Source organism: Bufo gargarizans, unplaced genomic scaffold (assembly GCF_014858855.1).
Source record: "Bufo gargarizans isolate SCDJY-AF-19 unplaced genomic scaffold, ASM1485885v1 fragScaff_scaffold_645_pilon, whole genome shotgun sequence".
Lineage (NCBI taxonomy): Eukaryota > Metazoa > Chordata > Amphibia > Anura > Bufonidae > Bufo > Bufo gargarizans.
Genome location: NW_025334154.1, coordinates 40304 through 64410, shown reverse-complemented (window position 1 = coordinate 64410; position 24107 = coordinate 40304). Strand labels below are relative to the sequence as shown.

Below are 24107 nucleotides of genomic sequence, written 5' to 3'. Positions count from 1 at the left end.
CCGGGACCGCGCTCCTGCCGCCCTTTACTGCGCATGCGGCCGTTGAGCGCGGTCCCGGATTCGGAGTTCGGCTGTCAGTAACAGAGGCAGGGGGCGGGGAGAGGGCCATGTAAGACGCCGAGGCCGCTGCCCCCGTGACTTCAAGCCTGACTTGAAGCACGGGGCAGCAGCTGAATATAACATCGATTTCTGAATGAGCAGACATGCGGGAAAACGAACAAAAAGTGCATCAAGAAACGAGTATACAGCACTATAAGGTACTGTAAACAGCTTAATAGGCGATTTTTGGGTGACAGGTTCCCTTTAACAAGAATTGAACCTCTTTCCTTGAAGTTCTTGATGATCCTATAAATTGTTGATTGAGGTGCAATCTTAGTAGCCACAATATCCTTGCCTGTGAAGCCATTGTTATGCAACGCAATGATGGCGGCACGCGTTTCTCTGCAGGTCACCATGGTTAACAATGGAAGAACAATGATTTCAAGCATCACCCTCCTAACAGGTCAAGTCTGCCATTTTACCCCAATCAGCCTGACATAATGATCTCCAGCCTTGTGCTCGTCAACATTCTCACCTGAGTAACAAGACGATTACTGAAATGATCTCAGCAGGTCCTTTACTGACAGCAATGAAATGCAGTGGAACGGTTTTTTTGGGATTAAGTTAATTTTCATGGCAAAGAAGGACGATGCAATTCATCTGATCATCTTCATGACATTCTGGAGTAGATGCAAATTGCTATTATAAAAACTTAAGCAGCAACTTTTCCAATTTCCAATATTTATGTAATTCTCAAAACTTTTGGCCACGACTGTACGGGTTGTATCTGAGGCTGTATTTAGATCTCTGCTAATCCCAGAGTCCCCTCCAGGTTCCATCTCCTTTGGGGTCAGCGGGTGATGGTTACTATTGTTGTCACCCAGCTTTTCTAAACTTCTTAAACATCTTGACAGTAGAGGACGATTTAAAGACGTGGTATTTCCCAGCTGCTGTTCATTGTAACCCGCTCTGTGGCATCCCTGAGGGCATCATGACGGAGGATTGACACATTCCCGGACAATCATTATCCCACAGTAAGTTTGACATGTGTATCGTGTTTCCACTTGTGGCCATTTAACACGTGTGTGGACAGCTACAAGAGCTAAAAACTGTACACATTATGTGGGATCATCATGTCACTATGGTAAAGGGGAGACCGGGCTCTGCTAATAGTGTCATTACTAGTGCGGGAATTATCACATGAGAAAGCCCAAAATGATATACTGCTCCTATGTGCAAGAATATTATTGTAATACTGCCTCCCGTGTACAAGAATATAACTACTATAATATTGCCTCCTGTGTACAAGAATATAACTACTATAATACTGCTCCTATGTACAAGAATATAACTACTATAATACTGCTCCTATGTACAAGACTATAACTACTATAATTCTGCTCCTATGTACAGGAATATAACTACTATAATACTGCCTCCTATGTACAGGAATATAACTACTATAATACTGCCTCCTATGTACAGGAATATAACTACTATAATACTGCCTCCTGTGTACAAGAATATAACTACTATAATACTGCTCCTCTGTACAAGAATATAACTACTATAATACTGCCTCCTATGTACAGGAATATAACTACTAGAATACTGCTCCTATGTACAGGAATATAACTACTATAATACTGCCTCCTATGTACAAGAATATAACTGCTATAATACTGCTCCTATGTACAGGAATATAACTACTATAATACTGCTCCTATGTACAGGAATATAACTACTATAATACTGCTCCTATGTACAAGAAAATAACTACTATAATACTGCTCCTCTGTACAAGAATATAACTACTATAATACTGCTCCTATGTACAGGAATATAACTACTATAATACTACCTCCTATGTACAAGAATATAACTACTATAATACTGCTCCTATGTACAGGAATATAACTACTATAATACTACCTCCTATGTACAAGAATATAACTACTATAATACTGCTCCTATGTACAAGAATATAACTACTATAATACTGCCTCCTATGTACAGTAATATAACTACTATAATACTGCTCTTATGTACAAGAATATAACTACTATAATACTGCTCCTATGTACAAGAATATAACTACTATAATACTGCTCCTATGTACAAGAATATAACTGCTATAATACTGCCTCCTGTATACAAGAATATAACTACTATAATACTGCCTTCTTTTATATCCGTTGAGAGTTGTAGTGCAGTGAGCAGTTTTGGTTATGACCTGAGGTGGAGGTTCTGGACCCTGTGCAGTAGCAGTGAGTCGGTTGTGTCTTCTGTGGACTCTCCGCTGTGTCCCTCCCTAAGACGTTCCTCATCTGTCCTCCCGTACCGTCAGTGTCCGCACCCTGGAGGTTGTAGTCTTTGCACCCTGACAGGTCAGTAGGGTCCCTGAAGTTTAGGAATCCAATGAACCTGCAGTCACCCAAATGTTATTTTAGTCTCAGTTTCCTAGAAAAGTTTTTGTGGTCCTTGATGGGGGTCGTGTCCTCTCCGCCGCCTCCCCTTCTGCTGCTGTGATATTTTATAAGGTGATTGGTCTCGGGTTTGAGCCCTCGGAGAACGCGCTTCCCCTCCTGTCCTATAATTCGGAGATAACCAGCGGTTGCGTCCATGCGGGTGAACGTCCACCATTAGAGCGACTCTTTGCCTTCTGATTGGATGTCTTTGAGGGTGCGGCGATGGAATGATCTAACGGTTCTGTCCGAAAAGCATAATTTCATCATGGAAATCCAAAAAACAAAAATTGTACACATTTGTTAAATGAGACTGTGCGGTCCATGCGGTCGCCGACTATTCCTTGCGTTATACATTTGTTTTTCTGCAGCCGATGTCTTCATGTTTCTCTTCTGTTTTTATACTTTTTTAATTTTTATAATTTTACACCGAAATTACACAGACTTACATAGAAACGTACATGTGTGCGTACGTATTTATATACACGTGAGCGCTGCGAGCAGTGATTGGCTGCAGCAGTTACACGTCAGTTTCCTTCCTTGCCTCGCACCCGCCGGCCCCAGAGGCAGATTTCAGCCGGTATGGATTATCCGTCCGGTCGTGGTTCTGTTGCCATGGACACACAGGCTGTCGCTACGGACGCTAATTGCTAGTAACAAGCTAATTTCCATCCGGGTACGGGTCCCGTCATTGAGCGTCCATGACGGGGTCTCGTGTGTATCTGCCTCTCCTGCCCCCGTCCCCTCAGCAGGGTCCTCTATTAATACTCCTTGTTCTGATTCCTCGTAGATCCGCCCGTTTGGCCGCGCGACGAGACTGTCCGGATTCTATAAGACGTGGCTGTTCCCGAGCATCAGGACTCTGCGACCAAACCATGTCCAAGGTTCAGGAAACCATCGTATTGGAGGAAGAGGAGGAGGAGGAGGAAGACGCCTCCACCAGCTGCGGGACCGGCGATGATGAGGATGACGGCGAACCGAAAATCTGCCGCGCTTGTGGCGACCGAGCTACGGGATATCATTTCAATGCCATGACGTGTGAAGGCTGCAAGGGCTTCTTCAGGTAAGTGTTCATGATGGGGGAGGGTAAGGACCCTGCTAGGAAAGCCGCCAACAACGTAACTGGCCCCCCCCTTTAAACCTTCCGATATTGATAGAACATTAGAGAAATCGGAGACTGTTCACATTGGCCCACGCGACGGCCGCAGCCGAGAACGCAAAACGTGAGCTGCTGATAAATGTAAACAGGTTAACTGCGACAAATCTACTCCTGACCGCCACCGCCGAGACCACGCCGGTCCTAGCAGTCACATCAGCCACAGGGAAACCGCTACTGACTGCTCTTAAAGGAGCCACGCCACCAGAAAAAATGCCAAGTGACCAAATTGTCCCTTTTTATATAGCGGTATTTATTGTTATGTTAGTGTTTAGTATTTTTAGTTTTATTTTGATGTTTTTCTTTTTTATTTAATAGTGTGTTTTTATGTTTGTTGTATATTTAATATACATTTCGGGCCGGAGGCCGGAGGAACCTGGTCTGGCGTCCGGGCCGGAGGAACCTGGTCTGGCGTCCGGGCCGGAGGAACCTGGTCTGGCGTCCGGGCCGGAGGAACCTGGTCTGGCGTCCGGGCCGGAGGAACCTGGTCTGGCGTCCGGGCCGGAGGAACCTGGTCTGGCGTCCGGGCCGGAGGAACCTGGTCTGGCGTCCGGGCCGGAGGCCGGAGGAACCTGGTCTGGCGTCCGGGCCGGAGGCCGGAGGAACCTGGTCTGGCGTCCGGGCCGGAGGCCGGAGGAACCTGGTCTGGCGTCCGGGCCGGAGGCCGGAGGAACCTGGTCTGGCGTCCGGGCCGGAGGCCGGAGGAACCTGGTCTGGCGTCCGGGCCGGAGGCCGGAGGCCGGAGGAACCTGGTCTGGCGTCCGGGCCGGAGGCCGGAGGCCGGAGGAACCTGGTCTGGCGTCCGGGCCGGAGGCCGGAGGCCGGAGGAACCTGGTCTGGCGTCCGGGCCGGAGGCCGGAGGCCGGAGGAACCTGGTCTGGCGTCCGGGCCGGAGGCCGGAGGCCGGAGGAACCTGGTCTGGCGTCCGGGCCGGAGGCCGGAGGACGGAGGAACCTGGTCTGGCGTCCGGGCCGGAGGCCGGAGGCCGGAGGAAACTGGTCTGGCGTCCGGGCAGGAGGCCGGAGGCCGGAGGAACCTGGTCTGGCGTCCGGGCCGGAGGCCGGAGGCCGGAGGAACCTGGTCTGGCGTCCGGGCCGGAGGCCGGAGGCCGGAGGAACCTGGTCTGGCGTCCGGGCCGGAGGCCGGAGGCCGGAGGCCGGAGGAACCTGGTCTGGCGTCCGGGCCGGAGGCCGGAGGAACCTGGTCTGGCGTCCGGGCCGGAGGCCGGAGGAACCTGGTCTGGCGTCCGGGCCGGAGGCAAGTTTTTCTCTCTCTGGCGGTATTTCTTCTGCCAGGAGTCATTGGCGCTGTATTGGGGATCCCATTGTCGTGTGGATTTCTATACTGGGACTTTTTGACTCCCCTCTGGGGACGTAGATTTGGCTCGGACTCCTCTCGGTGATGGCGGGGGGTACACTGTGAGGGGCTGCGTGCTGCTGTCACGTCGGGGAGGCTGCGCCGCGTTTGTTTTTTCTGTTTTTAGCAGAGATGTTTTTCTGCCGGTGACGTGCAGAGCCGATCGTCCGCCCTAATTACTTAAGGGGTTAATCAGTGACTCATTTTTGTCGACCACTTCCTTCATTTTTACCAAAATTACATTTTTTAATCAGCCGCTTCGGGTGCAGATGACGGGAGACATGGAGGGTGCGGGGCTCTGTAAGATCTTCCAAGGCTTCCTGAAGAAGGACTTACCGCGTGCGCCAGGTTTTCCAGGAACGTCTCTGTTGTTGCTAGGCAGCCATCATGCCTAACGACCTTGGCCAATTAGTCCCTAAGAGCTTATTGTGAAGTGTTTTTGAGCCCCCATCCTTATGAGTCACATAATGCGGCAGTCAATCGGTGCCCCCCCCTTATGTAGACCCCTTTCACATAGTCGTCGGTCATTAAGAAAAAGTGGCAGTTGCTAGGCAACCACGGGACCGCGCTGTGGCCGGGCCTAAGAGCTCACAAGCCAAAAAATTGTCATTAGAAGCTTTAACATGAGGTAAGCGCGAAGGGTCATCCGTATAGCGGCTGCCATTAGCGCACATGTGGGTATAAGGTGCTCCATGTAGTAATGGTGAGGGTGCCCGCGTGTACTGGGGAGGAACTGGGACGAACTGGTCAGCAGCCAGCTAGAGGTGCTCAATGCCAGGCGGCAGCTGCGAAAGCTTTCATCAGTAAGGAGGGGTAAGACCAGTGAGTGGACAATGAAGAAGAGGACGAGACCCTGACCATAGAAGATGTGAGATCTGATCGCTGGGGCACACAGTGTATACCGTCAATGGAGGCAGACCACGCAACTGATACAGGGCCCCGGGGAGGAGGGCCCCATGCTGGACGGCTTTTCCTGACAAGAGAACCCAGCTGCCACTAGGGGAGCTCAGTGCAAAGAGACATCACAGCTTCTATTCCAGTAAATGGTAACTGCATAAATTCCTATGCAGTCAGCGCCCCCTAGTGGAGGCCGTAGGCAGCAGGTTTATCAATGTACACTACTCCCTAAAAGTTAGGGATATTTGGCTTTCGGGTGAAATATATGGAAAGCGTAAAAAGTTGCGGCTCCAGTGATATTATGTCGGGCATTAAGTAGAAGCAGCGATGGTCATCTCCCAATTTACTGACACAGAAGCCGACCACAGTGCTGGGTACACCGCCACAAAATGTCCGTGTCTCAGGAACTTGTCCTGTGGCCTTGAGCATCAATTCCACCCTGACTATGACGCCTCCTGCTGTTCACAAGTCGCCTTATTGTCTGAGGCATGGCATCCCAGTCTTCTTGAAGGGCGGCCCTCAGGTCATGGAGGTTCTGAGGTACAGAGTTACGAGCCTCTACATGGCCATTCAGCTGATCCCATGGGTTTTCAATGGGATTCAGGTCTGGAGAAAGTGCCGGCCGCTCCATGTGAGGTCCCCCAGTCTCCAGCAGCCGTTGCCTAATGATGGGACCTCGATGACCTGGAGCATTATCCACCATGAAGATGACATTAGGCCGGTGTTGTTCCTGCAGAGGCACAATGACTGGATTACTGATGTTCTTCAGGTGGTCTGGCCTGTCACTGGACTAGTCAGTGTAGGACAGTTCTGTATGGACCAGACACACCGGCCCACACTGTGACACCACCACAGGCTCGTCTGGTGACCACAGTGGCTGATGCAGAGCGCTCTCCTTGATGTCTCCAACATCGTTGCCGGCCATAATTTCTACTGGGTAAACATCACTGAGGCCCACTGCTCCCTCGTCAGTGTAGATGTTCCCTGGCCCATGCAAGACGATGATGCCTGTGCCTGGTGGTGCGGTCAGGTACCTGGCAGGTCGTCTAGCACTCGGACCACGCTGATGTAAACGGTTTCCGATGGTCTGGCGTGACACTTGGTGCCTCTCACCTCCCTTATTGTGCCTGGAGTTGTGTGGCGTTCATCATCCGGTTCCACAGAGCAGTGTTCATCAGCGTGGGATGTGGCCAAAGGACGTCCACTTCTCTGCCTTTCTGTGACTCTTCCAGTCTCTGTATCTCTGATACTACCTGCTGATGACTCTCTGTGACGCTCTAAGCTCAGGGGCCACTTCAGTCTGAGAACATCCTGCTTGAAGCCTCACAATGGCGAGGTCCTGTTCATCAACTGTTAGGTGTCGTCTTGGTCTCATGATGTGACAGTGTGAGCAGCATGATGAGGAGGACTGTTTAATACCAATTCTAATGGAACCAGGACATTTATTGGGCGATTCATGGATCAAACACCTGGTGTGAGTTTTGCTGTTAAGCTCCTTGTTGGAGAACAGCAAGTTGTGCAAAAAGTCCTGAAACATTGAGCAGTTGGACATGTGCATTCAGAAGGTCACATTAAGTTCTACTGTAAAGGTCAGAGGGCATTTTAGGGTCATCTGGAAATTTCACCCACAAGCCAAATATCCCAGACTTTTTGTAAGTAGTGTATTTATGCCATATAGTGCCCTATGAGACTTGTGTATGCCCCTGGACACAAGGATGGAGATAGCGTGGTCCTGTGAGTCCCCCCCCTCACCTGTAGGATCAGTTGGTACACTCTGATGTGGACTGAATACTGTAGTGCACATGTAGAGGGGGTGGAATGTTCCACTCTTGGAGGAGGGGGGGGGGGGGGGGGTGGTATGGGTATAATCGGCGACATCGCCAGTACCTATGGAGCATGTGAAGACTGGAAAATGGATGTTAATTATTGGGTTCAGGGGTTATAATGCAAAGGAACTGCCCCGTCACCGGCGGCTCCCACCTCATAGACCAGCAGAACAGGTGCATGGATGTGCTATGGGTGTTGGGGCGGGCACAGAAGCACATGCCATGTACCTAGATGTCCAGTGTACCCCATGAAGAAGTGTTCTATTTAGGTTCTATGTATGAATGCGTGTAGCCATTTGTGTGTATATGATGTAGGTTTACATGTAGAAGTGTGTGTACACATGTGGACGGGTTCACACAGATCTCATGGGGCCCATTGCAATACTTCGTATGGGTCCTCCTGCCCCACCCAGTGTCTGGATATGGATGATGTGTCGGGCAATGTAGAATGCAAGGTGCAGCACCCAGATTTCAGATTTTTTTTAAAAATAAAATATATATATATATAATTATTTTTTTAAACAAACTGTACAAACCCCTCTCCCACTTTATTGGACTTTTATGCTCTTCATAAGTCGCGGTCATTACCGTCCCCCTCCTCTCCCCGTGTGTCGCGGTCATTACCGTCCCCCTCCTCTCCCCGTGTGTCGCGGTCATTACCGTCCCCCCTCCTCTCCCCGTGTGTCGCGGTCATTACCGTCCCCCTCCTCTCCCCGTGTGTCGCGGTCATTACCGTCCCCCTCCTCTCCCCGTGTGTCGCGGTCATTACCGTCCCCCTCCTCTCCCCGTGTGTCGCGGTCATTACCGTCCCCCTCCTCTCCCTGTGTGTCGCGGTCATTACCGTCCCCCTCCTCTCCCCGTGTGTCGCGGTCATTACCGTCCCCCTCCTCTCCCCGTGTGTCGCGGTCATTACCGTCCTCCTCCTCTCCCCGTGTGTCGCGGTCATTACCGTCCCCCTCCTCTCCCCGTGTGTCACGGTCATTACCGTCCCTCTCCCCGTGTGTCGCATTCCGGCTCGACTCAGATTTCACGTGTTCTCTCTTTTCTCCCCCAGACGCGCCATGAAGCGTAGCCTGCGGCTGAGGTGCCCCTTCCAGAACACCTGTGTCATCAACAAGAATAACCGGCGGCACTGCCAGGCCTGCCGGCTGAAGAAATGTCTGGACATCGGGATGAAGAAGGAGTGTGAGTCCTCCATGAGATATCCGTGTGATGATCATACCCCACGTATCCATGTCACCTCTTTGTTACTAGTGACTAATACCCCCATCAGCCATAATGATAAAACCACTCGCTTAATATTGTACGGTGCCCTCTCTGACCAGTCATGGACTCTGCGTGTCCTGGGGGCACTACTGCTGTAGAGGGGTTACTTGTCTGTACAATGTTAGGTAGGTGGTATATCAGCAACGTGCCAGGAGCCAAGGCTTCCAGTAGGACATTGCCCAGAACATCACACTGCCTCCGCTGTATTTCCTTCTTCCCGTAGTGCACCTGGTGCCATCTCTTCTCCAGGTAAGTGACGCACACACATCCAGCCGTCCACATGATTTTATGTGATCCCTCAGACCAGGCCATCTTCTTCCCATAGTGCACCTGGTGCCATCTGTTCTCCAGGTAAGTGACGCTTACACACCTTGCAGCTCCACATGATGTAACCTGAATCCTCAGACCAGACGCCTTCTTCCCACAATGCACCTGGTGCCATCTCTTCTTCAGGTAAGTGACGCACACACACCTTGCTGTCCACATGATGTAACCTGATTCCTCAGACCAGACGCCTTCTTCCCACAATGCACCTGGTGCCATCTCTTCTTCAGGTAAGTGACGCACACACACACCCGGCTGTCCACATAATGTAATCCATCAGACAAGGCCACCCTCTTCCCATAGTGCACCTGGTGCCATCTGTTCTCCAGGTAAGTGACGCACACACCCCCAGCTGTCCACATAATGTAATCTATCAGACCAGACGCCTTCTTCCCACAATGGACCTGGTGCCATCTCTTCTTCAGGTAAGTGACACACACACACCTTGCTGTCCACATGATGTAACCTGATCCCTCAGACCAGGCCGCCTTCTTCCCGTAGTGCACCTGGTGCCATCTCTTCTCCAGGTAAGTGACGCACACACACCTGGCCGTCCACATGATGTAATGTGATCCCTCAGACCAGGCCGCCCTCTTCCCATAGTGCACCTGGAGCCATCTCTTCTCCAGGTAAGTGACGCACACACACCTGGCCGTCCACATGATGTAATGTGATCCATTAGACCAGGCCGCCCTCTTCCCATAGTGCACCTGGTGCCATCTCTTCTCCAGGTAAGTGACGCACACACCCAGCCGTCCACATGATGTAATGTGATCCCTCAGACCAGGCCGCCTTCTTCCCGTAGTGCACCTGGTGCCATCTCTTCTCCAGGTAAGTGACGCACACACCCAGCCGTCCACATGATGTAATGTGATCCCTCAGACCAGGCCGCCCTCTTCCCATAGTGCACCTGGTGCCATCTCTTCTCCAGGTAAGTGACGCACACACCCGGCCGTCCACATGATGTAATGTGATCCCTCAGACCAGGCCGCCTTCTTCCCATAGTGCACCTGGTGCCATCTCTTCTCAGGTAAGTGACGCACACACACCTGGCCGTCCACATGATGTAATGTGATCCCTCAGACCAGGCCGCCCTCTTCCCATAGTGCACCTGGTGCCATCTCTTCTCAGGTAAGTGACGCACACACACCTGGCCGTCCACATGATGTAATGTGATCCCTCAGACCAGGCCATCTTCTTCCCATAGTGCACCTGGTGCCATCTCTTCTCCAGGTAAGTGACGCACACACACCTGGCCGTCCACATGATGTAATGTGATCCCTCAGACCAGGCCATCTTCTTCCCATAGTGCACCTGGTGCTATCTTTTCTCCAGGTAAGTGACGCACACAGCCAGCCGTCCACATGATGTAATGTGATCCCTCAGACCAGGCCGCCTTCTTCCCATAGTGCACCTGGTGCCATCTCTTCTCAGGTAAGTGACGTCCACATGATGTAATGTGATCCCTCAGACCAGGCCGCCTTCTTCCCATAGTGCACCTGGTGCCATCTCTTCTCCAGGTAAGTGATGCACACACCCAGCCGACCACATGATGTAATGTGATCCCTCAGACCAGACGCCTTCTTCCCATAGTGCACCTAGTGCCATCTTTTCTCCAGGTAAGTGACGCACACACCCGGCCGTCCACATGATGTAATGTGATCCCTCAGACCAGGCCGCCCTCTTCCCATAGTGCACCTGGTGCCATCTCTTCTCCAGGTAAGTGATGCACACACCCGGCCGTCCACATGATGTAATGTGATCCCTCAGACCAGGCCGCGGTCTTCCTTTGCTCTACCTCAGATACTCATGCACCCACAGTAGACACTTTGGTGGACAGTGGTCACAATGGGCACAGCAGATACACAGCGAGTTGTGATGCCCTGAGGTGAGGCGCTCCGCCATGTTTTCATCCCTCCCTCCTCTCTCGCCCGCAGTGATCATGTCTGACGAGGCCGTGGAGCTGCGACGCTCCCTCATTAAGAAGAGGCAGAGCTTGTCCCAGATCCTGACCTACCTCCCCTGTGTCCACCATGACGGAGGAGCAGGAGGTGCTGGTGGGGCAGCTCACAGACGCTCTGAAGAAGACCTTTGACAGCAGCTTCACCTACTTCAGGAACTACCGGGTATGAACGAAATTAAAGGGCTGGTGGCAGTGATGTAGAGCGGGTCCAGCTCAGCTGCATTGTCTGTTGGAGTCGGAGGTAGTGTAGACTTCACCTCCTCTCTTAGGTTAAGGCTGCTGCCTTATACCTTCACCATGCTTTACACTGCAGCTCAGTGCTAATTAGGGGGCAGGGTAGACAGAGGGTGTCGTCTGATGATACAGGTCATCACCCTCATATCCTCTCTGTTTCACGGTTAGCCCGCCAGGCGGCACGCGTGTCCTCCGGGCCAGCTCCAGGAGTCCTATGTCTTCTTGATGTTGCCTCACATATCCGACCTGCTCACCTATGTGATCAAGGGCATTATAGAATTTGCCAAAATCATCTCGTATTTCAGGTACAGACCCCTCATATAATGGCTGCCAGGTGTCCGTGTCTGTCCGGCCGTGTGACCCCCCCAACACCTCTGCTCTTTCAGGGATTTGGATATCGAGGACCAGATCGCTCTCCTGAAGGGCTGCGCCATTGAGCTCTGCATCATCCGATTTAACACCGTCTTTGACTACAATACGCGAACCTGGTTGTGCGGACCACAACACTACAACGTTGATGATTTGGCGGCTGGTGAGTACGCAGCACCCCTGCGGGGCTTATGTCGCTGTATACGTGTTCTGCCATAATTACATGGATTGTATCTCGTCCCCTCCCCCACAGCCGGCTTCCGTCAGCTCTTCTTAGAGCCACTGATTCGATTCCACTGTATGCTGAAGAAGCTGTGCCTGCACGTGGAGGAGTACGCACTGATGCAAGCCATCTCCCTGTTCTCCACAGGTACAGGAGCCCTCCACCTGTAATCGGTGGCGCTTGGGTCTGCTCCACCTGTAATCGGTGGCGCTTGGGTCTGCTCCACCTGTAATCGGTGGCGCTTGGGTCTGCTCCACCTGTAATCGGTGGCGCTTGGGTCATCTCCACCTGTAATCGGTGGCGCTTGGGTCTGCGCCACCTGTAATCGGTGGCGCTTGGGTCACCTCCACCTGTATCGGTGGCGCTTGGGTCATCCTCCACCTGTAATCGGTGGCGCTTGGGTCATCTCCACCTGTAATCGGTGGCGCTTGGGTCATCTCCACCTGTAATCGGTGGCGCTTGGGTCATCTCCACCTGTAATCGGTGGCGCTTGGGTCATCTCCACCTGTAATCGGTGGCGCTTGGGTCAGCTCCACCTGTAATCGGTGGCGCTTGGGTCAGCTCCACCTGTAATCGGTGGCGCTTGGGTCAGCTCCACCTGTAATCGGTGGCGCTTGGGTCAGCTCCACCTGTAATCGGTGGCGCTTGGGTCTGCTCCACCTGTAATCGGTGGCGCTTGGGTCTGCTCCACCTGTAATCGGTGGCGCTTGGGTCTGCTCCACCTGTAATCGGTGGCGCTTGGGTCAGCTCCACCTGTAATCGGTGGCGCTTGGGCGCCTTGGGTGGCGCTTGGTCAGCTCCACCTGTAATCGGTGGCGCTTGGGTCTGCTCCACCTGTAATCGGTGGCGCTTGGTCTGCTCCACCTGTAATCGGTGGCGCTTGGCTCTGCTCCACCTGTAATCGGTGGCGCTTGGCTCTGCTCCACCTGTAATCGGTGGCGCTTGGCTCTGCTCCACCTGTAATCGGTGGCGCTTGGCTCTGCTCCACCTGTAATCGGTGGCGCTTGGCTCTGCTCCACCTGTAATCGGTGGCGCTTGGCTCTGCTCCACCTGTAATCGGTGGCGCTTGGCTCTGCTCCACCTGTAATCGGTGGCGCTTGGCTCTGCTCCACCTGTAATCGGTGGCGCTTGGGTCACCTCCACCTGTAATCGGTGGCGCTTGGGTCTGCTCCACCTGTAATCGGTGGCGCTTGGCTCTGCTCCACCTGTAATCGGTGGCGCTTGGCTCTGCTCCACCTGTAATCGGTGGCGCTTGGGTCTGCTCCACCTGTAATCGGTGGCGCTTGGGTCTGCTCCACCTGTAATCGGTGGCGCTTGGGTCTGCTCCACCTGTAATATTATTGCCCACATTACGGACAGGGATAGGACTGTTCTATTGGGGGCAGCTGTTCCAAAAAATATCTAATGCACATGAACGTCATCCATATTTTTTGCGGACCGCAAAATACATACGGTCGTGTGCATGAACCCCAGGGGCGGGGGTGTGGTCAGTGTAGTCGGGGGCTGGATTAAGGCGGAGTCAGTCCCGCTGTATGGCGGTATTAGTTTTGTGGTCACATTGTAAGCAGAGTGCGGCTGCCTCTCCAATCCGAGGACTGAAAGTGGAGTTCATCATGCCCCCCCCCCCCCCTGTAATCGGTGGCGCTTGGGTCAGCTCCACCTGTAATCGGTGGCGCTTGGGTCAGCTCCACCTGTAATCGGTGGCGCTTGGGTCAGCTCCACCTGTAATCGGTGACGCTTGGGTCTGCTCCACCTGTAATCGGTGGCGCTTGGGTCTGCTCCACCTGTAATCGGTGGCGCTTGGGTCTGCTCCACCTGTAATCGGTGGCGCTTGGGTCAGCTCCACCTGTAATCGGTGGCGCTTGGGTCAGCTCCACCTGTAATCGGTGGCGCTTGGCTCTGCTCCACCTGTAATCGGTGGCGCTTGGCTCTGCTCCACCTGTAATCGGTGGCGCTTGGCTCTGCTCCACCTGTAATCGTAGAACCGACAATAAATTCTCAGCCAGTGAGAAAACCATATGTGAGAATAAACTCATGAATCCGAAAGACAAGAACACATATGCAAAAATTGTATATTTTATTAAATCATCACATAAGGACAACAATAAAGACAGTAATGGATAAAATTGATGAACAAAATTGCAGTAATGAAATGGCACTGTGGGCCGGCGCAACACCAAGGTTCCAGATGGTGGATTTATCCCCCAAGCATGTATCCACTCTTGGTCTAATTAAGCCTAATGGCTAAAATATCTGAGATAAACCATCTCATAAACCAGACCATAGAGTGGCATCAGCTTAAAATATAAGTAACACCATGCTAGTCTTTGTTCTCAGCATAAATGGGTGCAATGTGCAGCAGAGTACTCAACACCAGTGGTATAATAAATCACAAGTAACACCTAGCACCCAAATACGCTACCAGCATGAGAACATACATACATGTATCAATAATAACATTCACAGGGGAACCAACCTGGAGACCTGAGTGAGCGCACCCCTGACGCGCGTTTCGCACAGCTTCCTCAAAAGGGGCGTGTGATCCACGCTTGGCTCTGCTCCACCTGTAATCGGTGGCGCTTGGCTCTGCTCCACCTGTAATCGGTGGCGCTTGGCTCTGCTCCACCTGTAATCGGTGGCGCTTGGCTCTGCTCCACCTGTAATCGGTGGCGCTTGGGTCACCTCCACCTGTAATCGGTGGCGCTTGGGTCACCTCCACCTGTAATCGGTGGCGCTTGGGTCACCTCCACCTGTAATCGGTGGCGCTTGGGTCTGCTCCACCTGTAATCGGTGGCGCTTGGGTCTGCTCCACCTGTAATCGGTGGCGCTTGGGTCTGCTCCACCTGTAATATTATTGCCCACATTACGGACAGGGATAGGACTGTTCTATTGGGGGCAGCTGTTCCAAAAAATATCTAATGCACATGAACGTCATCCATATTTTTTGCGGACCGCTGTATGGCGGTATTAGTTTTGTGGTCACATTGTAAGCAGAGTGCGGCTGCCTCTCCAATCCGAGGACTGAAAGTGGAGTTCATCATGCCCCCCCCCCCCCCCGAGAGGCTTATCTTGGGGTACCCGTAACAACTATTATTTTTTGGTGAAAAGAGACTTTAATCAAGTAATACAATAGACACTGAAAAATCAACTCCGACCCCAGAACAGACCCCCCTAGATTAATGTGACGCCAGACCAGACCCCTAGATTAATGTGACCCCAGACCAGACCCCCTAGATTAATGTGACCCCAGACCATACCTCCTAGATTAATGTGACCCCAGAACAGACCTCCTAGATTAATGTGACCCCAGAACAGACCCCCTAGATTAATGTGACCCAGAACAGACCCCCTAGATTAATGTGACGCCAGAACAGACCCCCTAGATTAATGTGACCCCAGAACAGACCCCCTAGATTAATGTGACGCCAGAACAGACCCCCTAGATTAATGTGACCCCCAGAACAGGACCCCTAGATTAATGTGACGCCAGAACAGACCCCCCTAGATTAATGTGACCCCAGAACAGACCCCCTAGGATTAATGTGACCCCAGACCATACCCCCTAGATTAATGTGACCCCAGATCAGACCCCCCTAGATTAATGTGACCCCCAGACCAGACCCCTAGATTAATGTGACCCCAGATCAGACCCCCTAGATTAATGTGACCCCCAGACCAGACCCCCTAGATTAATGTGACCCCAGACCAGACCCCCTAGATTAATGTGACCCCAGAACAGACCCCCTAGATTAATGTGACCCCAGAACAGACCCCCCTAGATTAATGTGACCCCAGAACAGACCCCCTAGATTAATGTGACGCCAGAACAGACCCCCTAGATTAATGTGACCCCAGATCAGACCCCCTAGATTAATGTGACCCCCAGATCAGACCCCTAGATTAATGTGACCCCAGATCAGACCCCCTAGATTAATGTGACCCCAGATCAGACCCCCTAGATTAATGTGACCCCAGAACAGACCCCCTAGATTAATGTGACCCCAGAACAGACCCCCTAGATTAATGTGACCCCCAGAACAGACCCCCTAGATTAATGTGACCCCAGAACAGACCCCCCTAGATTAATGTGACCCCAGACCATACCTCCTAGATTAATGTGACCCCAGACCAGACCCCCTAGATTAATGTGACCCCAGAAACAGACCCCTAGATTAATGTGACGCCCAGAACAGACCCCCTAGATTAATGTGACGCCAGAACAGACCCCCCCTAGATGAATGTGACCCCAGAACAGACCCCCCTAGATTAATGTGACCCCAGAACAGACCCCCTAGATTAATGTGACCCCAGAACAGACCCCCCTAGATTAATGTGACCCCAGACCAGACCCCTAGATTAATGTGACCCCAGAACAGACCCCCCTAGATTAATGTGACGCCAGAACAGACCCCCCTAGATTAATGTGACCCCAGGCCAGACCCCTAGATTAATGTGACCCCAGACCAGACCCCTAGATTAATGTGACCCCAGACCAGACCCCTAGATTAATGTGACCCCAGACCAGACCCCTAGATTAATGTGACCCCAGACCAGACCCCTAGATTAATGTGACCCCAGACCAGACCCCTAGATTAATGTGACCCCAGAACAGACCCCCCTAGATTAATGTGACCCCAGAACAGACCCCCCTAGATTAATGTGACCCCAGAACAGACCCCTAGATTAATGTGACCCCCAGAACAGACCCCCCTAGATTAATGTGACCCCCAGAACAGACCCCCCTAGATTAATGTGACCCCAGATCAGACCCCCCCTAGATTAATGTGACCCCCAGACCAGACCCCCCTAGATTAATGTGACCCCAGATCAGACCCCCTAGATTAATGTGACCCAGATCAGACCCCCTAGATTAATGTGACCCCAGATCAGACCCCCTAGATTAATGTGACCCCAGATCAGACCCCCCTAGATTAATGTGACCCCAGAACAGACCCCCTAGATTAATGTGACCCCAGAACAGACCCCCTAGATTAATGTGACCCCAGAACAGACCCCCCTAGATTAATGTGACCCCAGAACAGACCCCCCTAGATTAATGTGACCCCAGACCATACCCTCCTAGATTAATGTGACCCCAGAACAGACCCCCTAGATTAATGTGACCCCAGAACAGACCCCCTAGATTAATGTGACGCCCAGAACAGACCCCCTAGATTAATGTGACGCCCAGAACAGACCCCTAGATTAATGTGACCCCAGAACAGACCCCCTAGATTAATGTGACCCCAGAACAGACCCCCTAGATTAATGTGACCCCAGAACAGACCCCCTAGATTAATGTGACCCCAGAACCAGACCCCTAGATTAATGTGACCCCAGACCAGACCCCCTAGATTAATGTGACCCCAGACAGACCCCCTAGATTAATGTGACCCCCAGACCAGACCCCCTAGATTAATGTGACCCCCAGACCAGACCCCCCTAGATTAATGTGACCCCAGACCATACCCCCTAGATTAATGTGACCCCAGACCATACCCCCTAGATTAATGTGACCCCAGACCATACCCCCTAGATTAATGTGACCCCAGACCATACCCCCCTAGATTAATGTGACCCCCAGATCAGCCCCCCTAGATTAATGTGACCCCCAGACCAGACCCCTAGATTAATGTGACCCCAGATCAGACCCCCCTAGATTAATGTGACCCCAGATCAGACCCCCTAGATTAATGTGACCCCCAGAACAGACCCCCCTAGATTAATGTGACCCCAGAACAGACCCCCCTAGATTAATGTGACCCCAGAACAGACCCCTAGATTAATGTGACCCCAGAACAGACCCCTAGATTAATGTGACCCCAGAACAGACCCCCTAGATTAATGTGACCCCAGATCAGACCCCCTAGATTAATGTGACCCCAGAACAGACCCCCTAGATTAATGTGACCCCAGAACAGACCCCCTAGATTAATGTGACCCCAGAACAGACCCCCCTAGATTAATGTGACCCCAGAACAGATCCCCCTAGATTAATGTGACCCCAGACCAGACCCCTAGATTAATGTGACCCCAGAACAGACCCCCCTAGATTAATGTGACGCCAGAACAGACCCCCCTAGATTAATGTGACCCCAGAACAGACCCCCTAGATTAATGTGACCCCAGGCCAGACCCCTAGATTAATGTGACCCCAGGCCAGACCCCTAGATTAATGTGACCCCAGGCCAGACCCCTAGATTAATGTGACCCCAGGCCAGACCCCTAGATTAATGTGACCCCAGGCCAGACCCCTAGATTAATGTGACCCCAGACCCCTAGATTAATGTGACCCCAGACCCCTAGATTAATGTGACCCCAGACCCCTAGATTAATGTGACCCCAGACCCCTAGATTAATGTGACCCCAGACCCCCTAGATTAATGTGACCCCAGACCAGACCCCTAGATTAATGTGACCCCAGGCCAGACCCCTAGATTAATGTGACCCCAGGCCAGACCCCTAGATTAATGTGACCCCAGGCCAGACCCCTAGATTAATGTGACCCCAGAACAGACCCCTTAGATTAATGTGACCCCCAGAACAGACCCCCTAGATTAATGTGACCCCCAGAACAGACCCCCCTAGATTAATGTGACCCCCAGAACAGACCCCCCTAGATTAATGTGACCCCCAGAACAGACCCCCTAGATTAATGTGACCCCCAGAACAGACCCCCCTAGATTAATGTGACCCCCAGAACAGACCCCCCTAGATTAATGTGACCCCCAGAACAGACCCCCCTAGATGAATGTGACCCCCAGAACAGACCCCCCTAGATGAATGTGACCCCCAGAACAGACCCCCCTAGATGAATGTGACCCCCAGAACAGACCCCCTAGATGAATGTGACCCCAGAAGAGACCCCCCTAGATGAATGTGACCCCAGAAGAGACCCCCCTAGATGAATGTGACCCCAGAAGAGACCCCCCTAGATGAATGTGACCCCAGAAGAGACCCCCCTAGATGAATGTGACCCCAGAAGAGACCCCCCTAGATGAATGTGACCCCAGAAGAGACCCCCTAGATGAATGTGACCCCAGAAGAGACCCCCTAGATGAATGTGACCCCAGAAGAGACCCCCTAGATGAATGTGACCCCAGAAGAGACCCCCCTAGATGAATGTGACCCCAGAAGAGACCCCCCTAGATGAATGTGACCCCAGAAGAGACCCCCCTAGATGAATGTGACCCCAGAAGAGACCCCCCTAGATGAATGTGACCCCAGAAGAGACCCCCCTAGATGAATGTGACCCCAGAAGAGACCCCCCTAGATGAATGTGACCCCAGAAGAGACACCCCTAGATGAATGTGACCCCAGAAGAGACACCCCTAGATTAATGTGACCCCAGAAGAGACCCCCCTAGATTAATCAGACCACCCGCCCCTTCCCCATCCCAAAAAAATACGCAAAACGACAGGTGTGGCCTCCTCCCGAGTCTGGACCTGATCCGGTTTCCCTCAGCGACTGCAGTCTCCATTATGGGGCCTGTTGTTGACATTAGAAAGCCCCAAATGGATGAAGGAAAGAATAGAAACATGTGCGCTCCCCTCAAGGGGTTAAAAACTGGTGAGCATTGCAGCAGCAAGTCACGTGTCATCCCTGTGCTACCCCCATGTCATGTGTCACGTGTCACCTCTGTGCTACCCCCATGTCATGTGTCACCTCTGTGCTGCCCCATGTCATGTGTCACCTCTGTGCTGCCCCATGTCATGTGTCACCTCTGTGCTGCCCCATGTCATGTGTCACCTCTGTGCTGCCCCCATGTCATGTCACCTCTGTGCTGCCCCCATGTCATGTGTCACCTCTGTGCTGCCCCCATGTCATGTGTCACCTCTGTGCTACCCCCATGTCACGTGTCACCTCTGTGCTGCCCCCATGTCATGTGTCACCTCTGTGCTGCCCCCATGTCATGTCACCTCTGTGCTGCCCCCATGTCATGTGTCACCTCTGTGCTGCCCCCATGTCATGTGTCACCTCTGTGCTGCCCCAATGTCATGTCACCTCTGTGCTGCCCCATGTCATGGTCACCTCTGTGCTGCCCCCATGTCATGTGTCACCTCTGTGCTGCCCCCATGTCATGTGTCACCTCTGTGCTGCCCCCATGTCATGTGTCACCTCTGTGCTGCCCCCATGTCATGTGTCACCTCTGTGCTGCCCCCATGTCACGTGTCACCTCTGTGCTGCCCCCATGTCACGTGTCACCTCTGTGCTGCCCCCATGTCACGTGTCACCTCTGTGCTGCCCCCATGTCACGTGTCACCTCTGTGCTGCCCCATGTCACGTGTCACCTCTGTGCTGCCCCATGTCATGTGTCACCTCTGTGCTGCCCCATGTCATGTGTCACCTCTGTGCTGCCCCATGTCATGTGTCACCTCTGTGCTGCCCCATGTCATGTGTCACCTCTGTGCTGCCCCATGTCATGTGTCACCTCTGTGCTGCCCCATGTCATGTGTCACGTGTCTTCACTTTGCCCCCCCTCCCCCCCCTTGCAGTGTGTAATGTGTCGCCTCTGTGCTGCCCCCATGTCACGTGTCGCCTCTGTGCTGCCCCCATGTCACGTGTCGCCTCTGTGCTGCCCCCATGTCACGTGTCGCCTCTGTGCTGCCCCCATGTCACGTGTCGCCTCTGTGCTGCCCCCATGTCACGTGTCGCCTCTGTGCTGCCCCCATGTCACGTGTCGCCTCTGTGCTGCCCCCATGTCACGTGAGCACACGCTTGTTAATAGTGGGACCTGGGGTCACGTGACCCGGCGCCCAGTGATGCTCTAGGTTTTCTTGTATCTTGTGACTTCTTTCAGACCGGCCGGGCGTCAGCAACCGTGCAAACATCGATCGGACGCAGGAGCATCTGGCGGTAACCCTCATGGCTTATATCGAGAGCCAGCGGCCGCCATCTCTGGAGAACAGGTGAGGGGTCACGTGTGTCATGTGATCAGCCCCCCCAGAAAACAAATGTTTAATCTTGTAGAATCCTCCAGTCACCTCCCAATACAGGGGCCCCCGGTGACCGCTGTACAGGGGCGTGACGCCTTACCTGCCCCCTGTGACCGCTGTACAGGAGCGTGACGCCTTACCTGCCCCCTGTGACCGCTGTACAGGAGCGTGACGCCTTACCTGCCCCCTGTGACCGCTGTACAGGAGCGTGACGCCTTACCTGCCCCCTGTGACCGCTGTACAGGAGCGTGACGCCTTACCTGCCCCCTGTGACCGCTGTACAGGAGCGTGACGCCTTACCTGCCCCCTGTGACCGCTGTACAGGAGCGTGACGCCTTACCTGCCCCCTGTGACCGCTGTACAGGAGCGTGACGCCTTACCTGCCCCCTGTGACCGCTGTACAGGAGCGTGACGCCTTACCTGCCCCCTGTGACCGCTGTACAGGAGCGTGACGCCTTACCTGCCCCCTGTGACCGCTGTACAGGAGCGTGACGCCTTACCTGCCCCCTGTGACCGCTGTACAGGAGCGTGACGCCTTACCTGCCCCCTGTGACCGCTGTACAGGAGCGTGACGCCTTACCTGCCCCCTGTGACCGCTGTACAGGAGCGTGACGCCTTACCTGCCCCTGTGACCGCTGTACAGGAGCGTGACGCCTTACCTGCCCCCTGTGACCGCTGTACAGGAGCGTGACGCCTTACCTGCCCCCTGTGACCGCTGTACAGGAGCGTGACGCCTTACCTCCCTGTGCCGCTAAGGGGGGTGACGCATACCTGCCCTGGACCGCTGTACAGGAGCGTGACGCCTTACCTGCCCCCTGTGACCGCTGTACAGGAGCGTGACGCCTTACCTGCCCCCTGTGACCGCTGTACAGGGCGTGACGCCTTACCTGCCCCCTGTGACCGCTGTACAGGAGCGTGACGCCTTACCTGCCCCCTGTGACCGCTGTACAGGGCGTGACGCCTTACCTGCCCCCTGTGACCGCTGTACAGGGGCGTGACGCCTTACCTGCCCCCTGTGACCGCTGTACAGGGGCGTGACGCCTTACCTGCCCCTGTGACCGCTGTACAGGGGCGTGACGCCTTACCTGCCCCCTGTGACCGCTGTACAGGGGCGTGACGCCTTACCTGCCCCCTGTGACCGCTGTACAGGGGCGTGACGCCTTACCTGCCCCCTGTGACCCCCGTACAGGGGCGTGACGCCTTACCTGCCCCCTGTGACCCCCGTACAGGGGCGTGACGCCTTCCCTGCCCCCTGTGACCCCCGTACAGGGGCGTGACGCCTTCCCTGCCCCCTGTGACCCCCGTACAGGGGCGTGACGCCTTCCCTGCCCCCTGTGACCCCCGTACAGGGGCGTGACGCCTTCCCTGCCCCCTGTGACCCCCGTACAGGGGCGTGACGCCTTCCCTGCCCCCTGTGACGCCTTCCCTGCCCCCTGTGACCCCCGTACAGGGGCGTGACGCCTTCCCTGCCCCCGGTGTCACGTGTTGCCCCCCTCTGACGTCAGCCTTCGGTGTTTGGTCGCAGGTTCCTTTTCGCCAAGATCATGGAGTGTCTGACGGAGCTGCGTTCCATTAACGACGAGTACAGTAAGCAGATCCTGCACATCTGGGACATTCAGCCGGACTACAGCCCCCTGATGCACGAGATGTTCAGCCGATTGTCTGAGTGACCCGCCGGCCGTCCTCGGGGCCCTCACTGTATTAGCGGTGTCCGTCTGTGCGGGGGCTAGCTCCGCGTCTGAGCTCAGTTATGTTGTCGGTACGTTGTGTGCGTTGATGTGAAGGTGAGCGCCGCGCCCCCGACAGACGGACCCGCCGAAGCCGAACACTTTGATGTGAATTTTCGGAAATTGCAGAGTTTCTAGTGACCACGACAGGAGCCACGCGGCGGCGGCGGTCTCAGGACATGACGCTATCAGGGAACCGCCTCTCGGGGGCGGCCGCCGCATGGACGCTCCGGCTCCTCTTCAGGGAATAAGCTACCACCAGAGCTGACACTTCAAATGACTCCGCCCACAGCGTCAGGTGACTGGATAATTGCGTCCCAGTGATTTTATTCTTCAGGATGTTTTTTTGTATTTTTTTTCAGGTTGCAGGAGCTCATTTGTCACCTCTGCCCCTGATCGGTCATGATTGAATCAGGTCTTATACTCTCGCCACTTCCAGAGCTGCGTTCACAATATTCCTGGCTGACCCCACAAGGCAGCATGATGGTCATAGTCTGCTGAACCCCACATTTCCCAGAATTATGATTGCAGCTCTTGATGTGACTGTAGTGCAACAGGGGAACAAGGTGCAGTAAAGTGAACCAGCGCCATAACGAGTGCCGCCTGTGGGGGCCCCAGAGTGTCTCTTATTTATGGAGAACTGGGGGCCACAGGAAAGGGCTTCTGAGCATGACATCATGTCTCATACTCCAGTCCTCTCCAAAGCTGCAATGAGAACTCTGCTGTTACATCAAATCTTCCCCTCAGTCACCCCCAGAGCTGTACTTCCCATTATGCCGATGCTACTTGAAATCCATCTGGGCTGTGATCACAGATCCTCCCAGAAGAGCTGCCTGAGCGCGAACGGAATTGTGACTGCAGCTTTGGGGGTGATTGAAGTATAGGGGATTTACCGATTTTTATCAAAATTTATACTGTAGGTTATTCAGAGACCCCCCCTCACCAGTACAAGAGCACCCTATTCCCAGTGTCCAGCCCTCTTATCTTACCAGTACAGTAGTGCCTTCATCTTAGTGCCTGTCCCCTTGCCAGTACAGGCGCACTGGTGCCAGTCCCTTCACCTGACCAGTACACGAGCGTCCCCCTCCCAGTGCCAGCCCCCTCACCAGTGCGGGAGAGCCATCCACCCAGTGCCTGCCCCCTTACCAGTACAGGAACACCCTCCACCCAGTGCCAGTCCTCTCTCCTCACCAGTACACGAGTGCCAACCCTCTCACCAGTACTTTGGAGCCCTCCTCCCAGTGCCTTCCCTCACCAGTCTGGGAGCAGCCTCCACCCAGTGCCTGCTCCCTCACCTCACCAGTACAGGGGCATCCTCTGCCCAGT

General features: G+C 53.6%; 1 protein-coding gene across 1 annotated transcript in view; it reads left to right on the top strand.

Annotated features, from left to right (window-relative positions):
- Positions 1-23712, top strand: part of NR1I2 (nuclear receptor subfamily 1 group I member 2) — a 38504-nt gene extending 14792 nt beyond the window's left edge. The window contains 9 exon segments of the mRNA XM_044273393.1: positions 3295-3567; positions 8794-8924; positions 11267-11331; positions 11333-11455; positions 11695-11831; positions 11913-12058; positions 12149-12265; positions 20919-21027; positions 22580-23712. Of these exon segments, the coding sequence (XP_044129328.1) occupies positions 3380-3567; positions 8794-8924; positions 11267-11331; positions 11333-11455; positions 11695-11831; positions 11913-12058; positions 12149-12265; positions 20919-21027; positions 22580-22724 (1161 nt within the window). The 5' untranslated portion in view covers positions 3295-3379 and the 3' untranslated portion in view covers positions 22725-23712.
- The last annotated feature ends 395 nt before the right edge of the window (positions 23713-24107 follow it).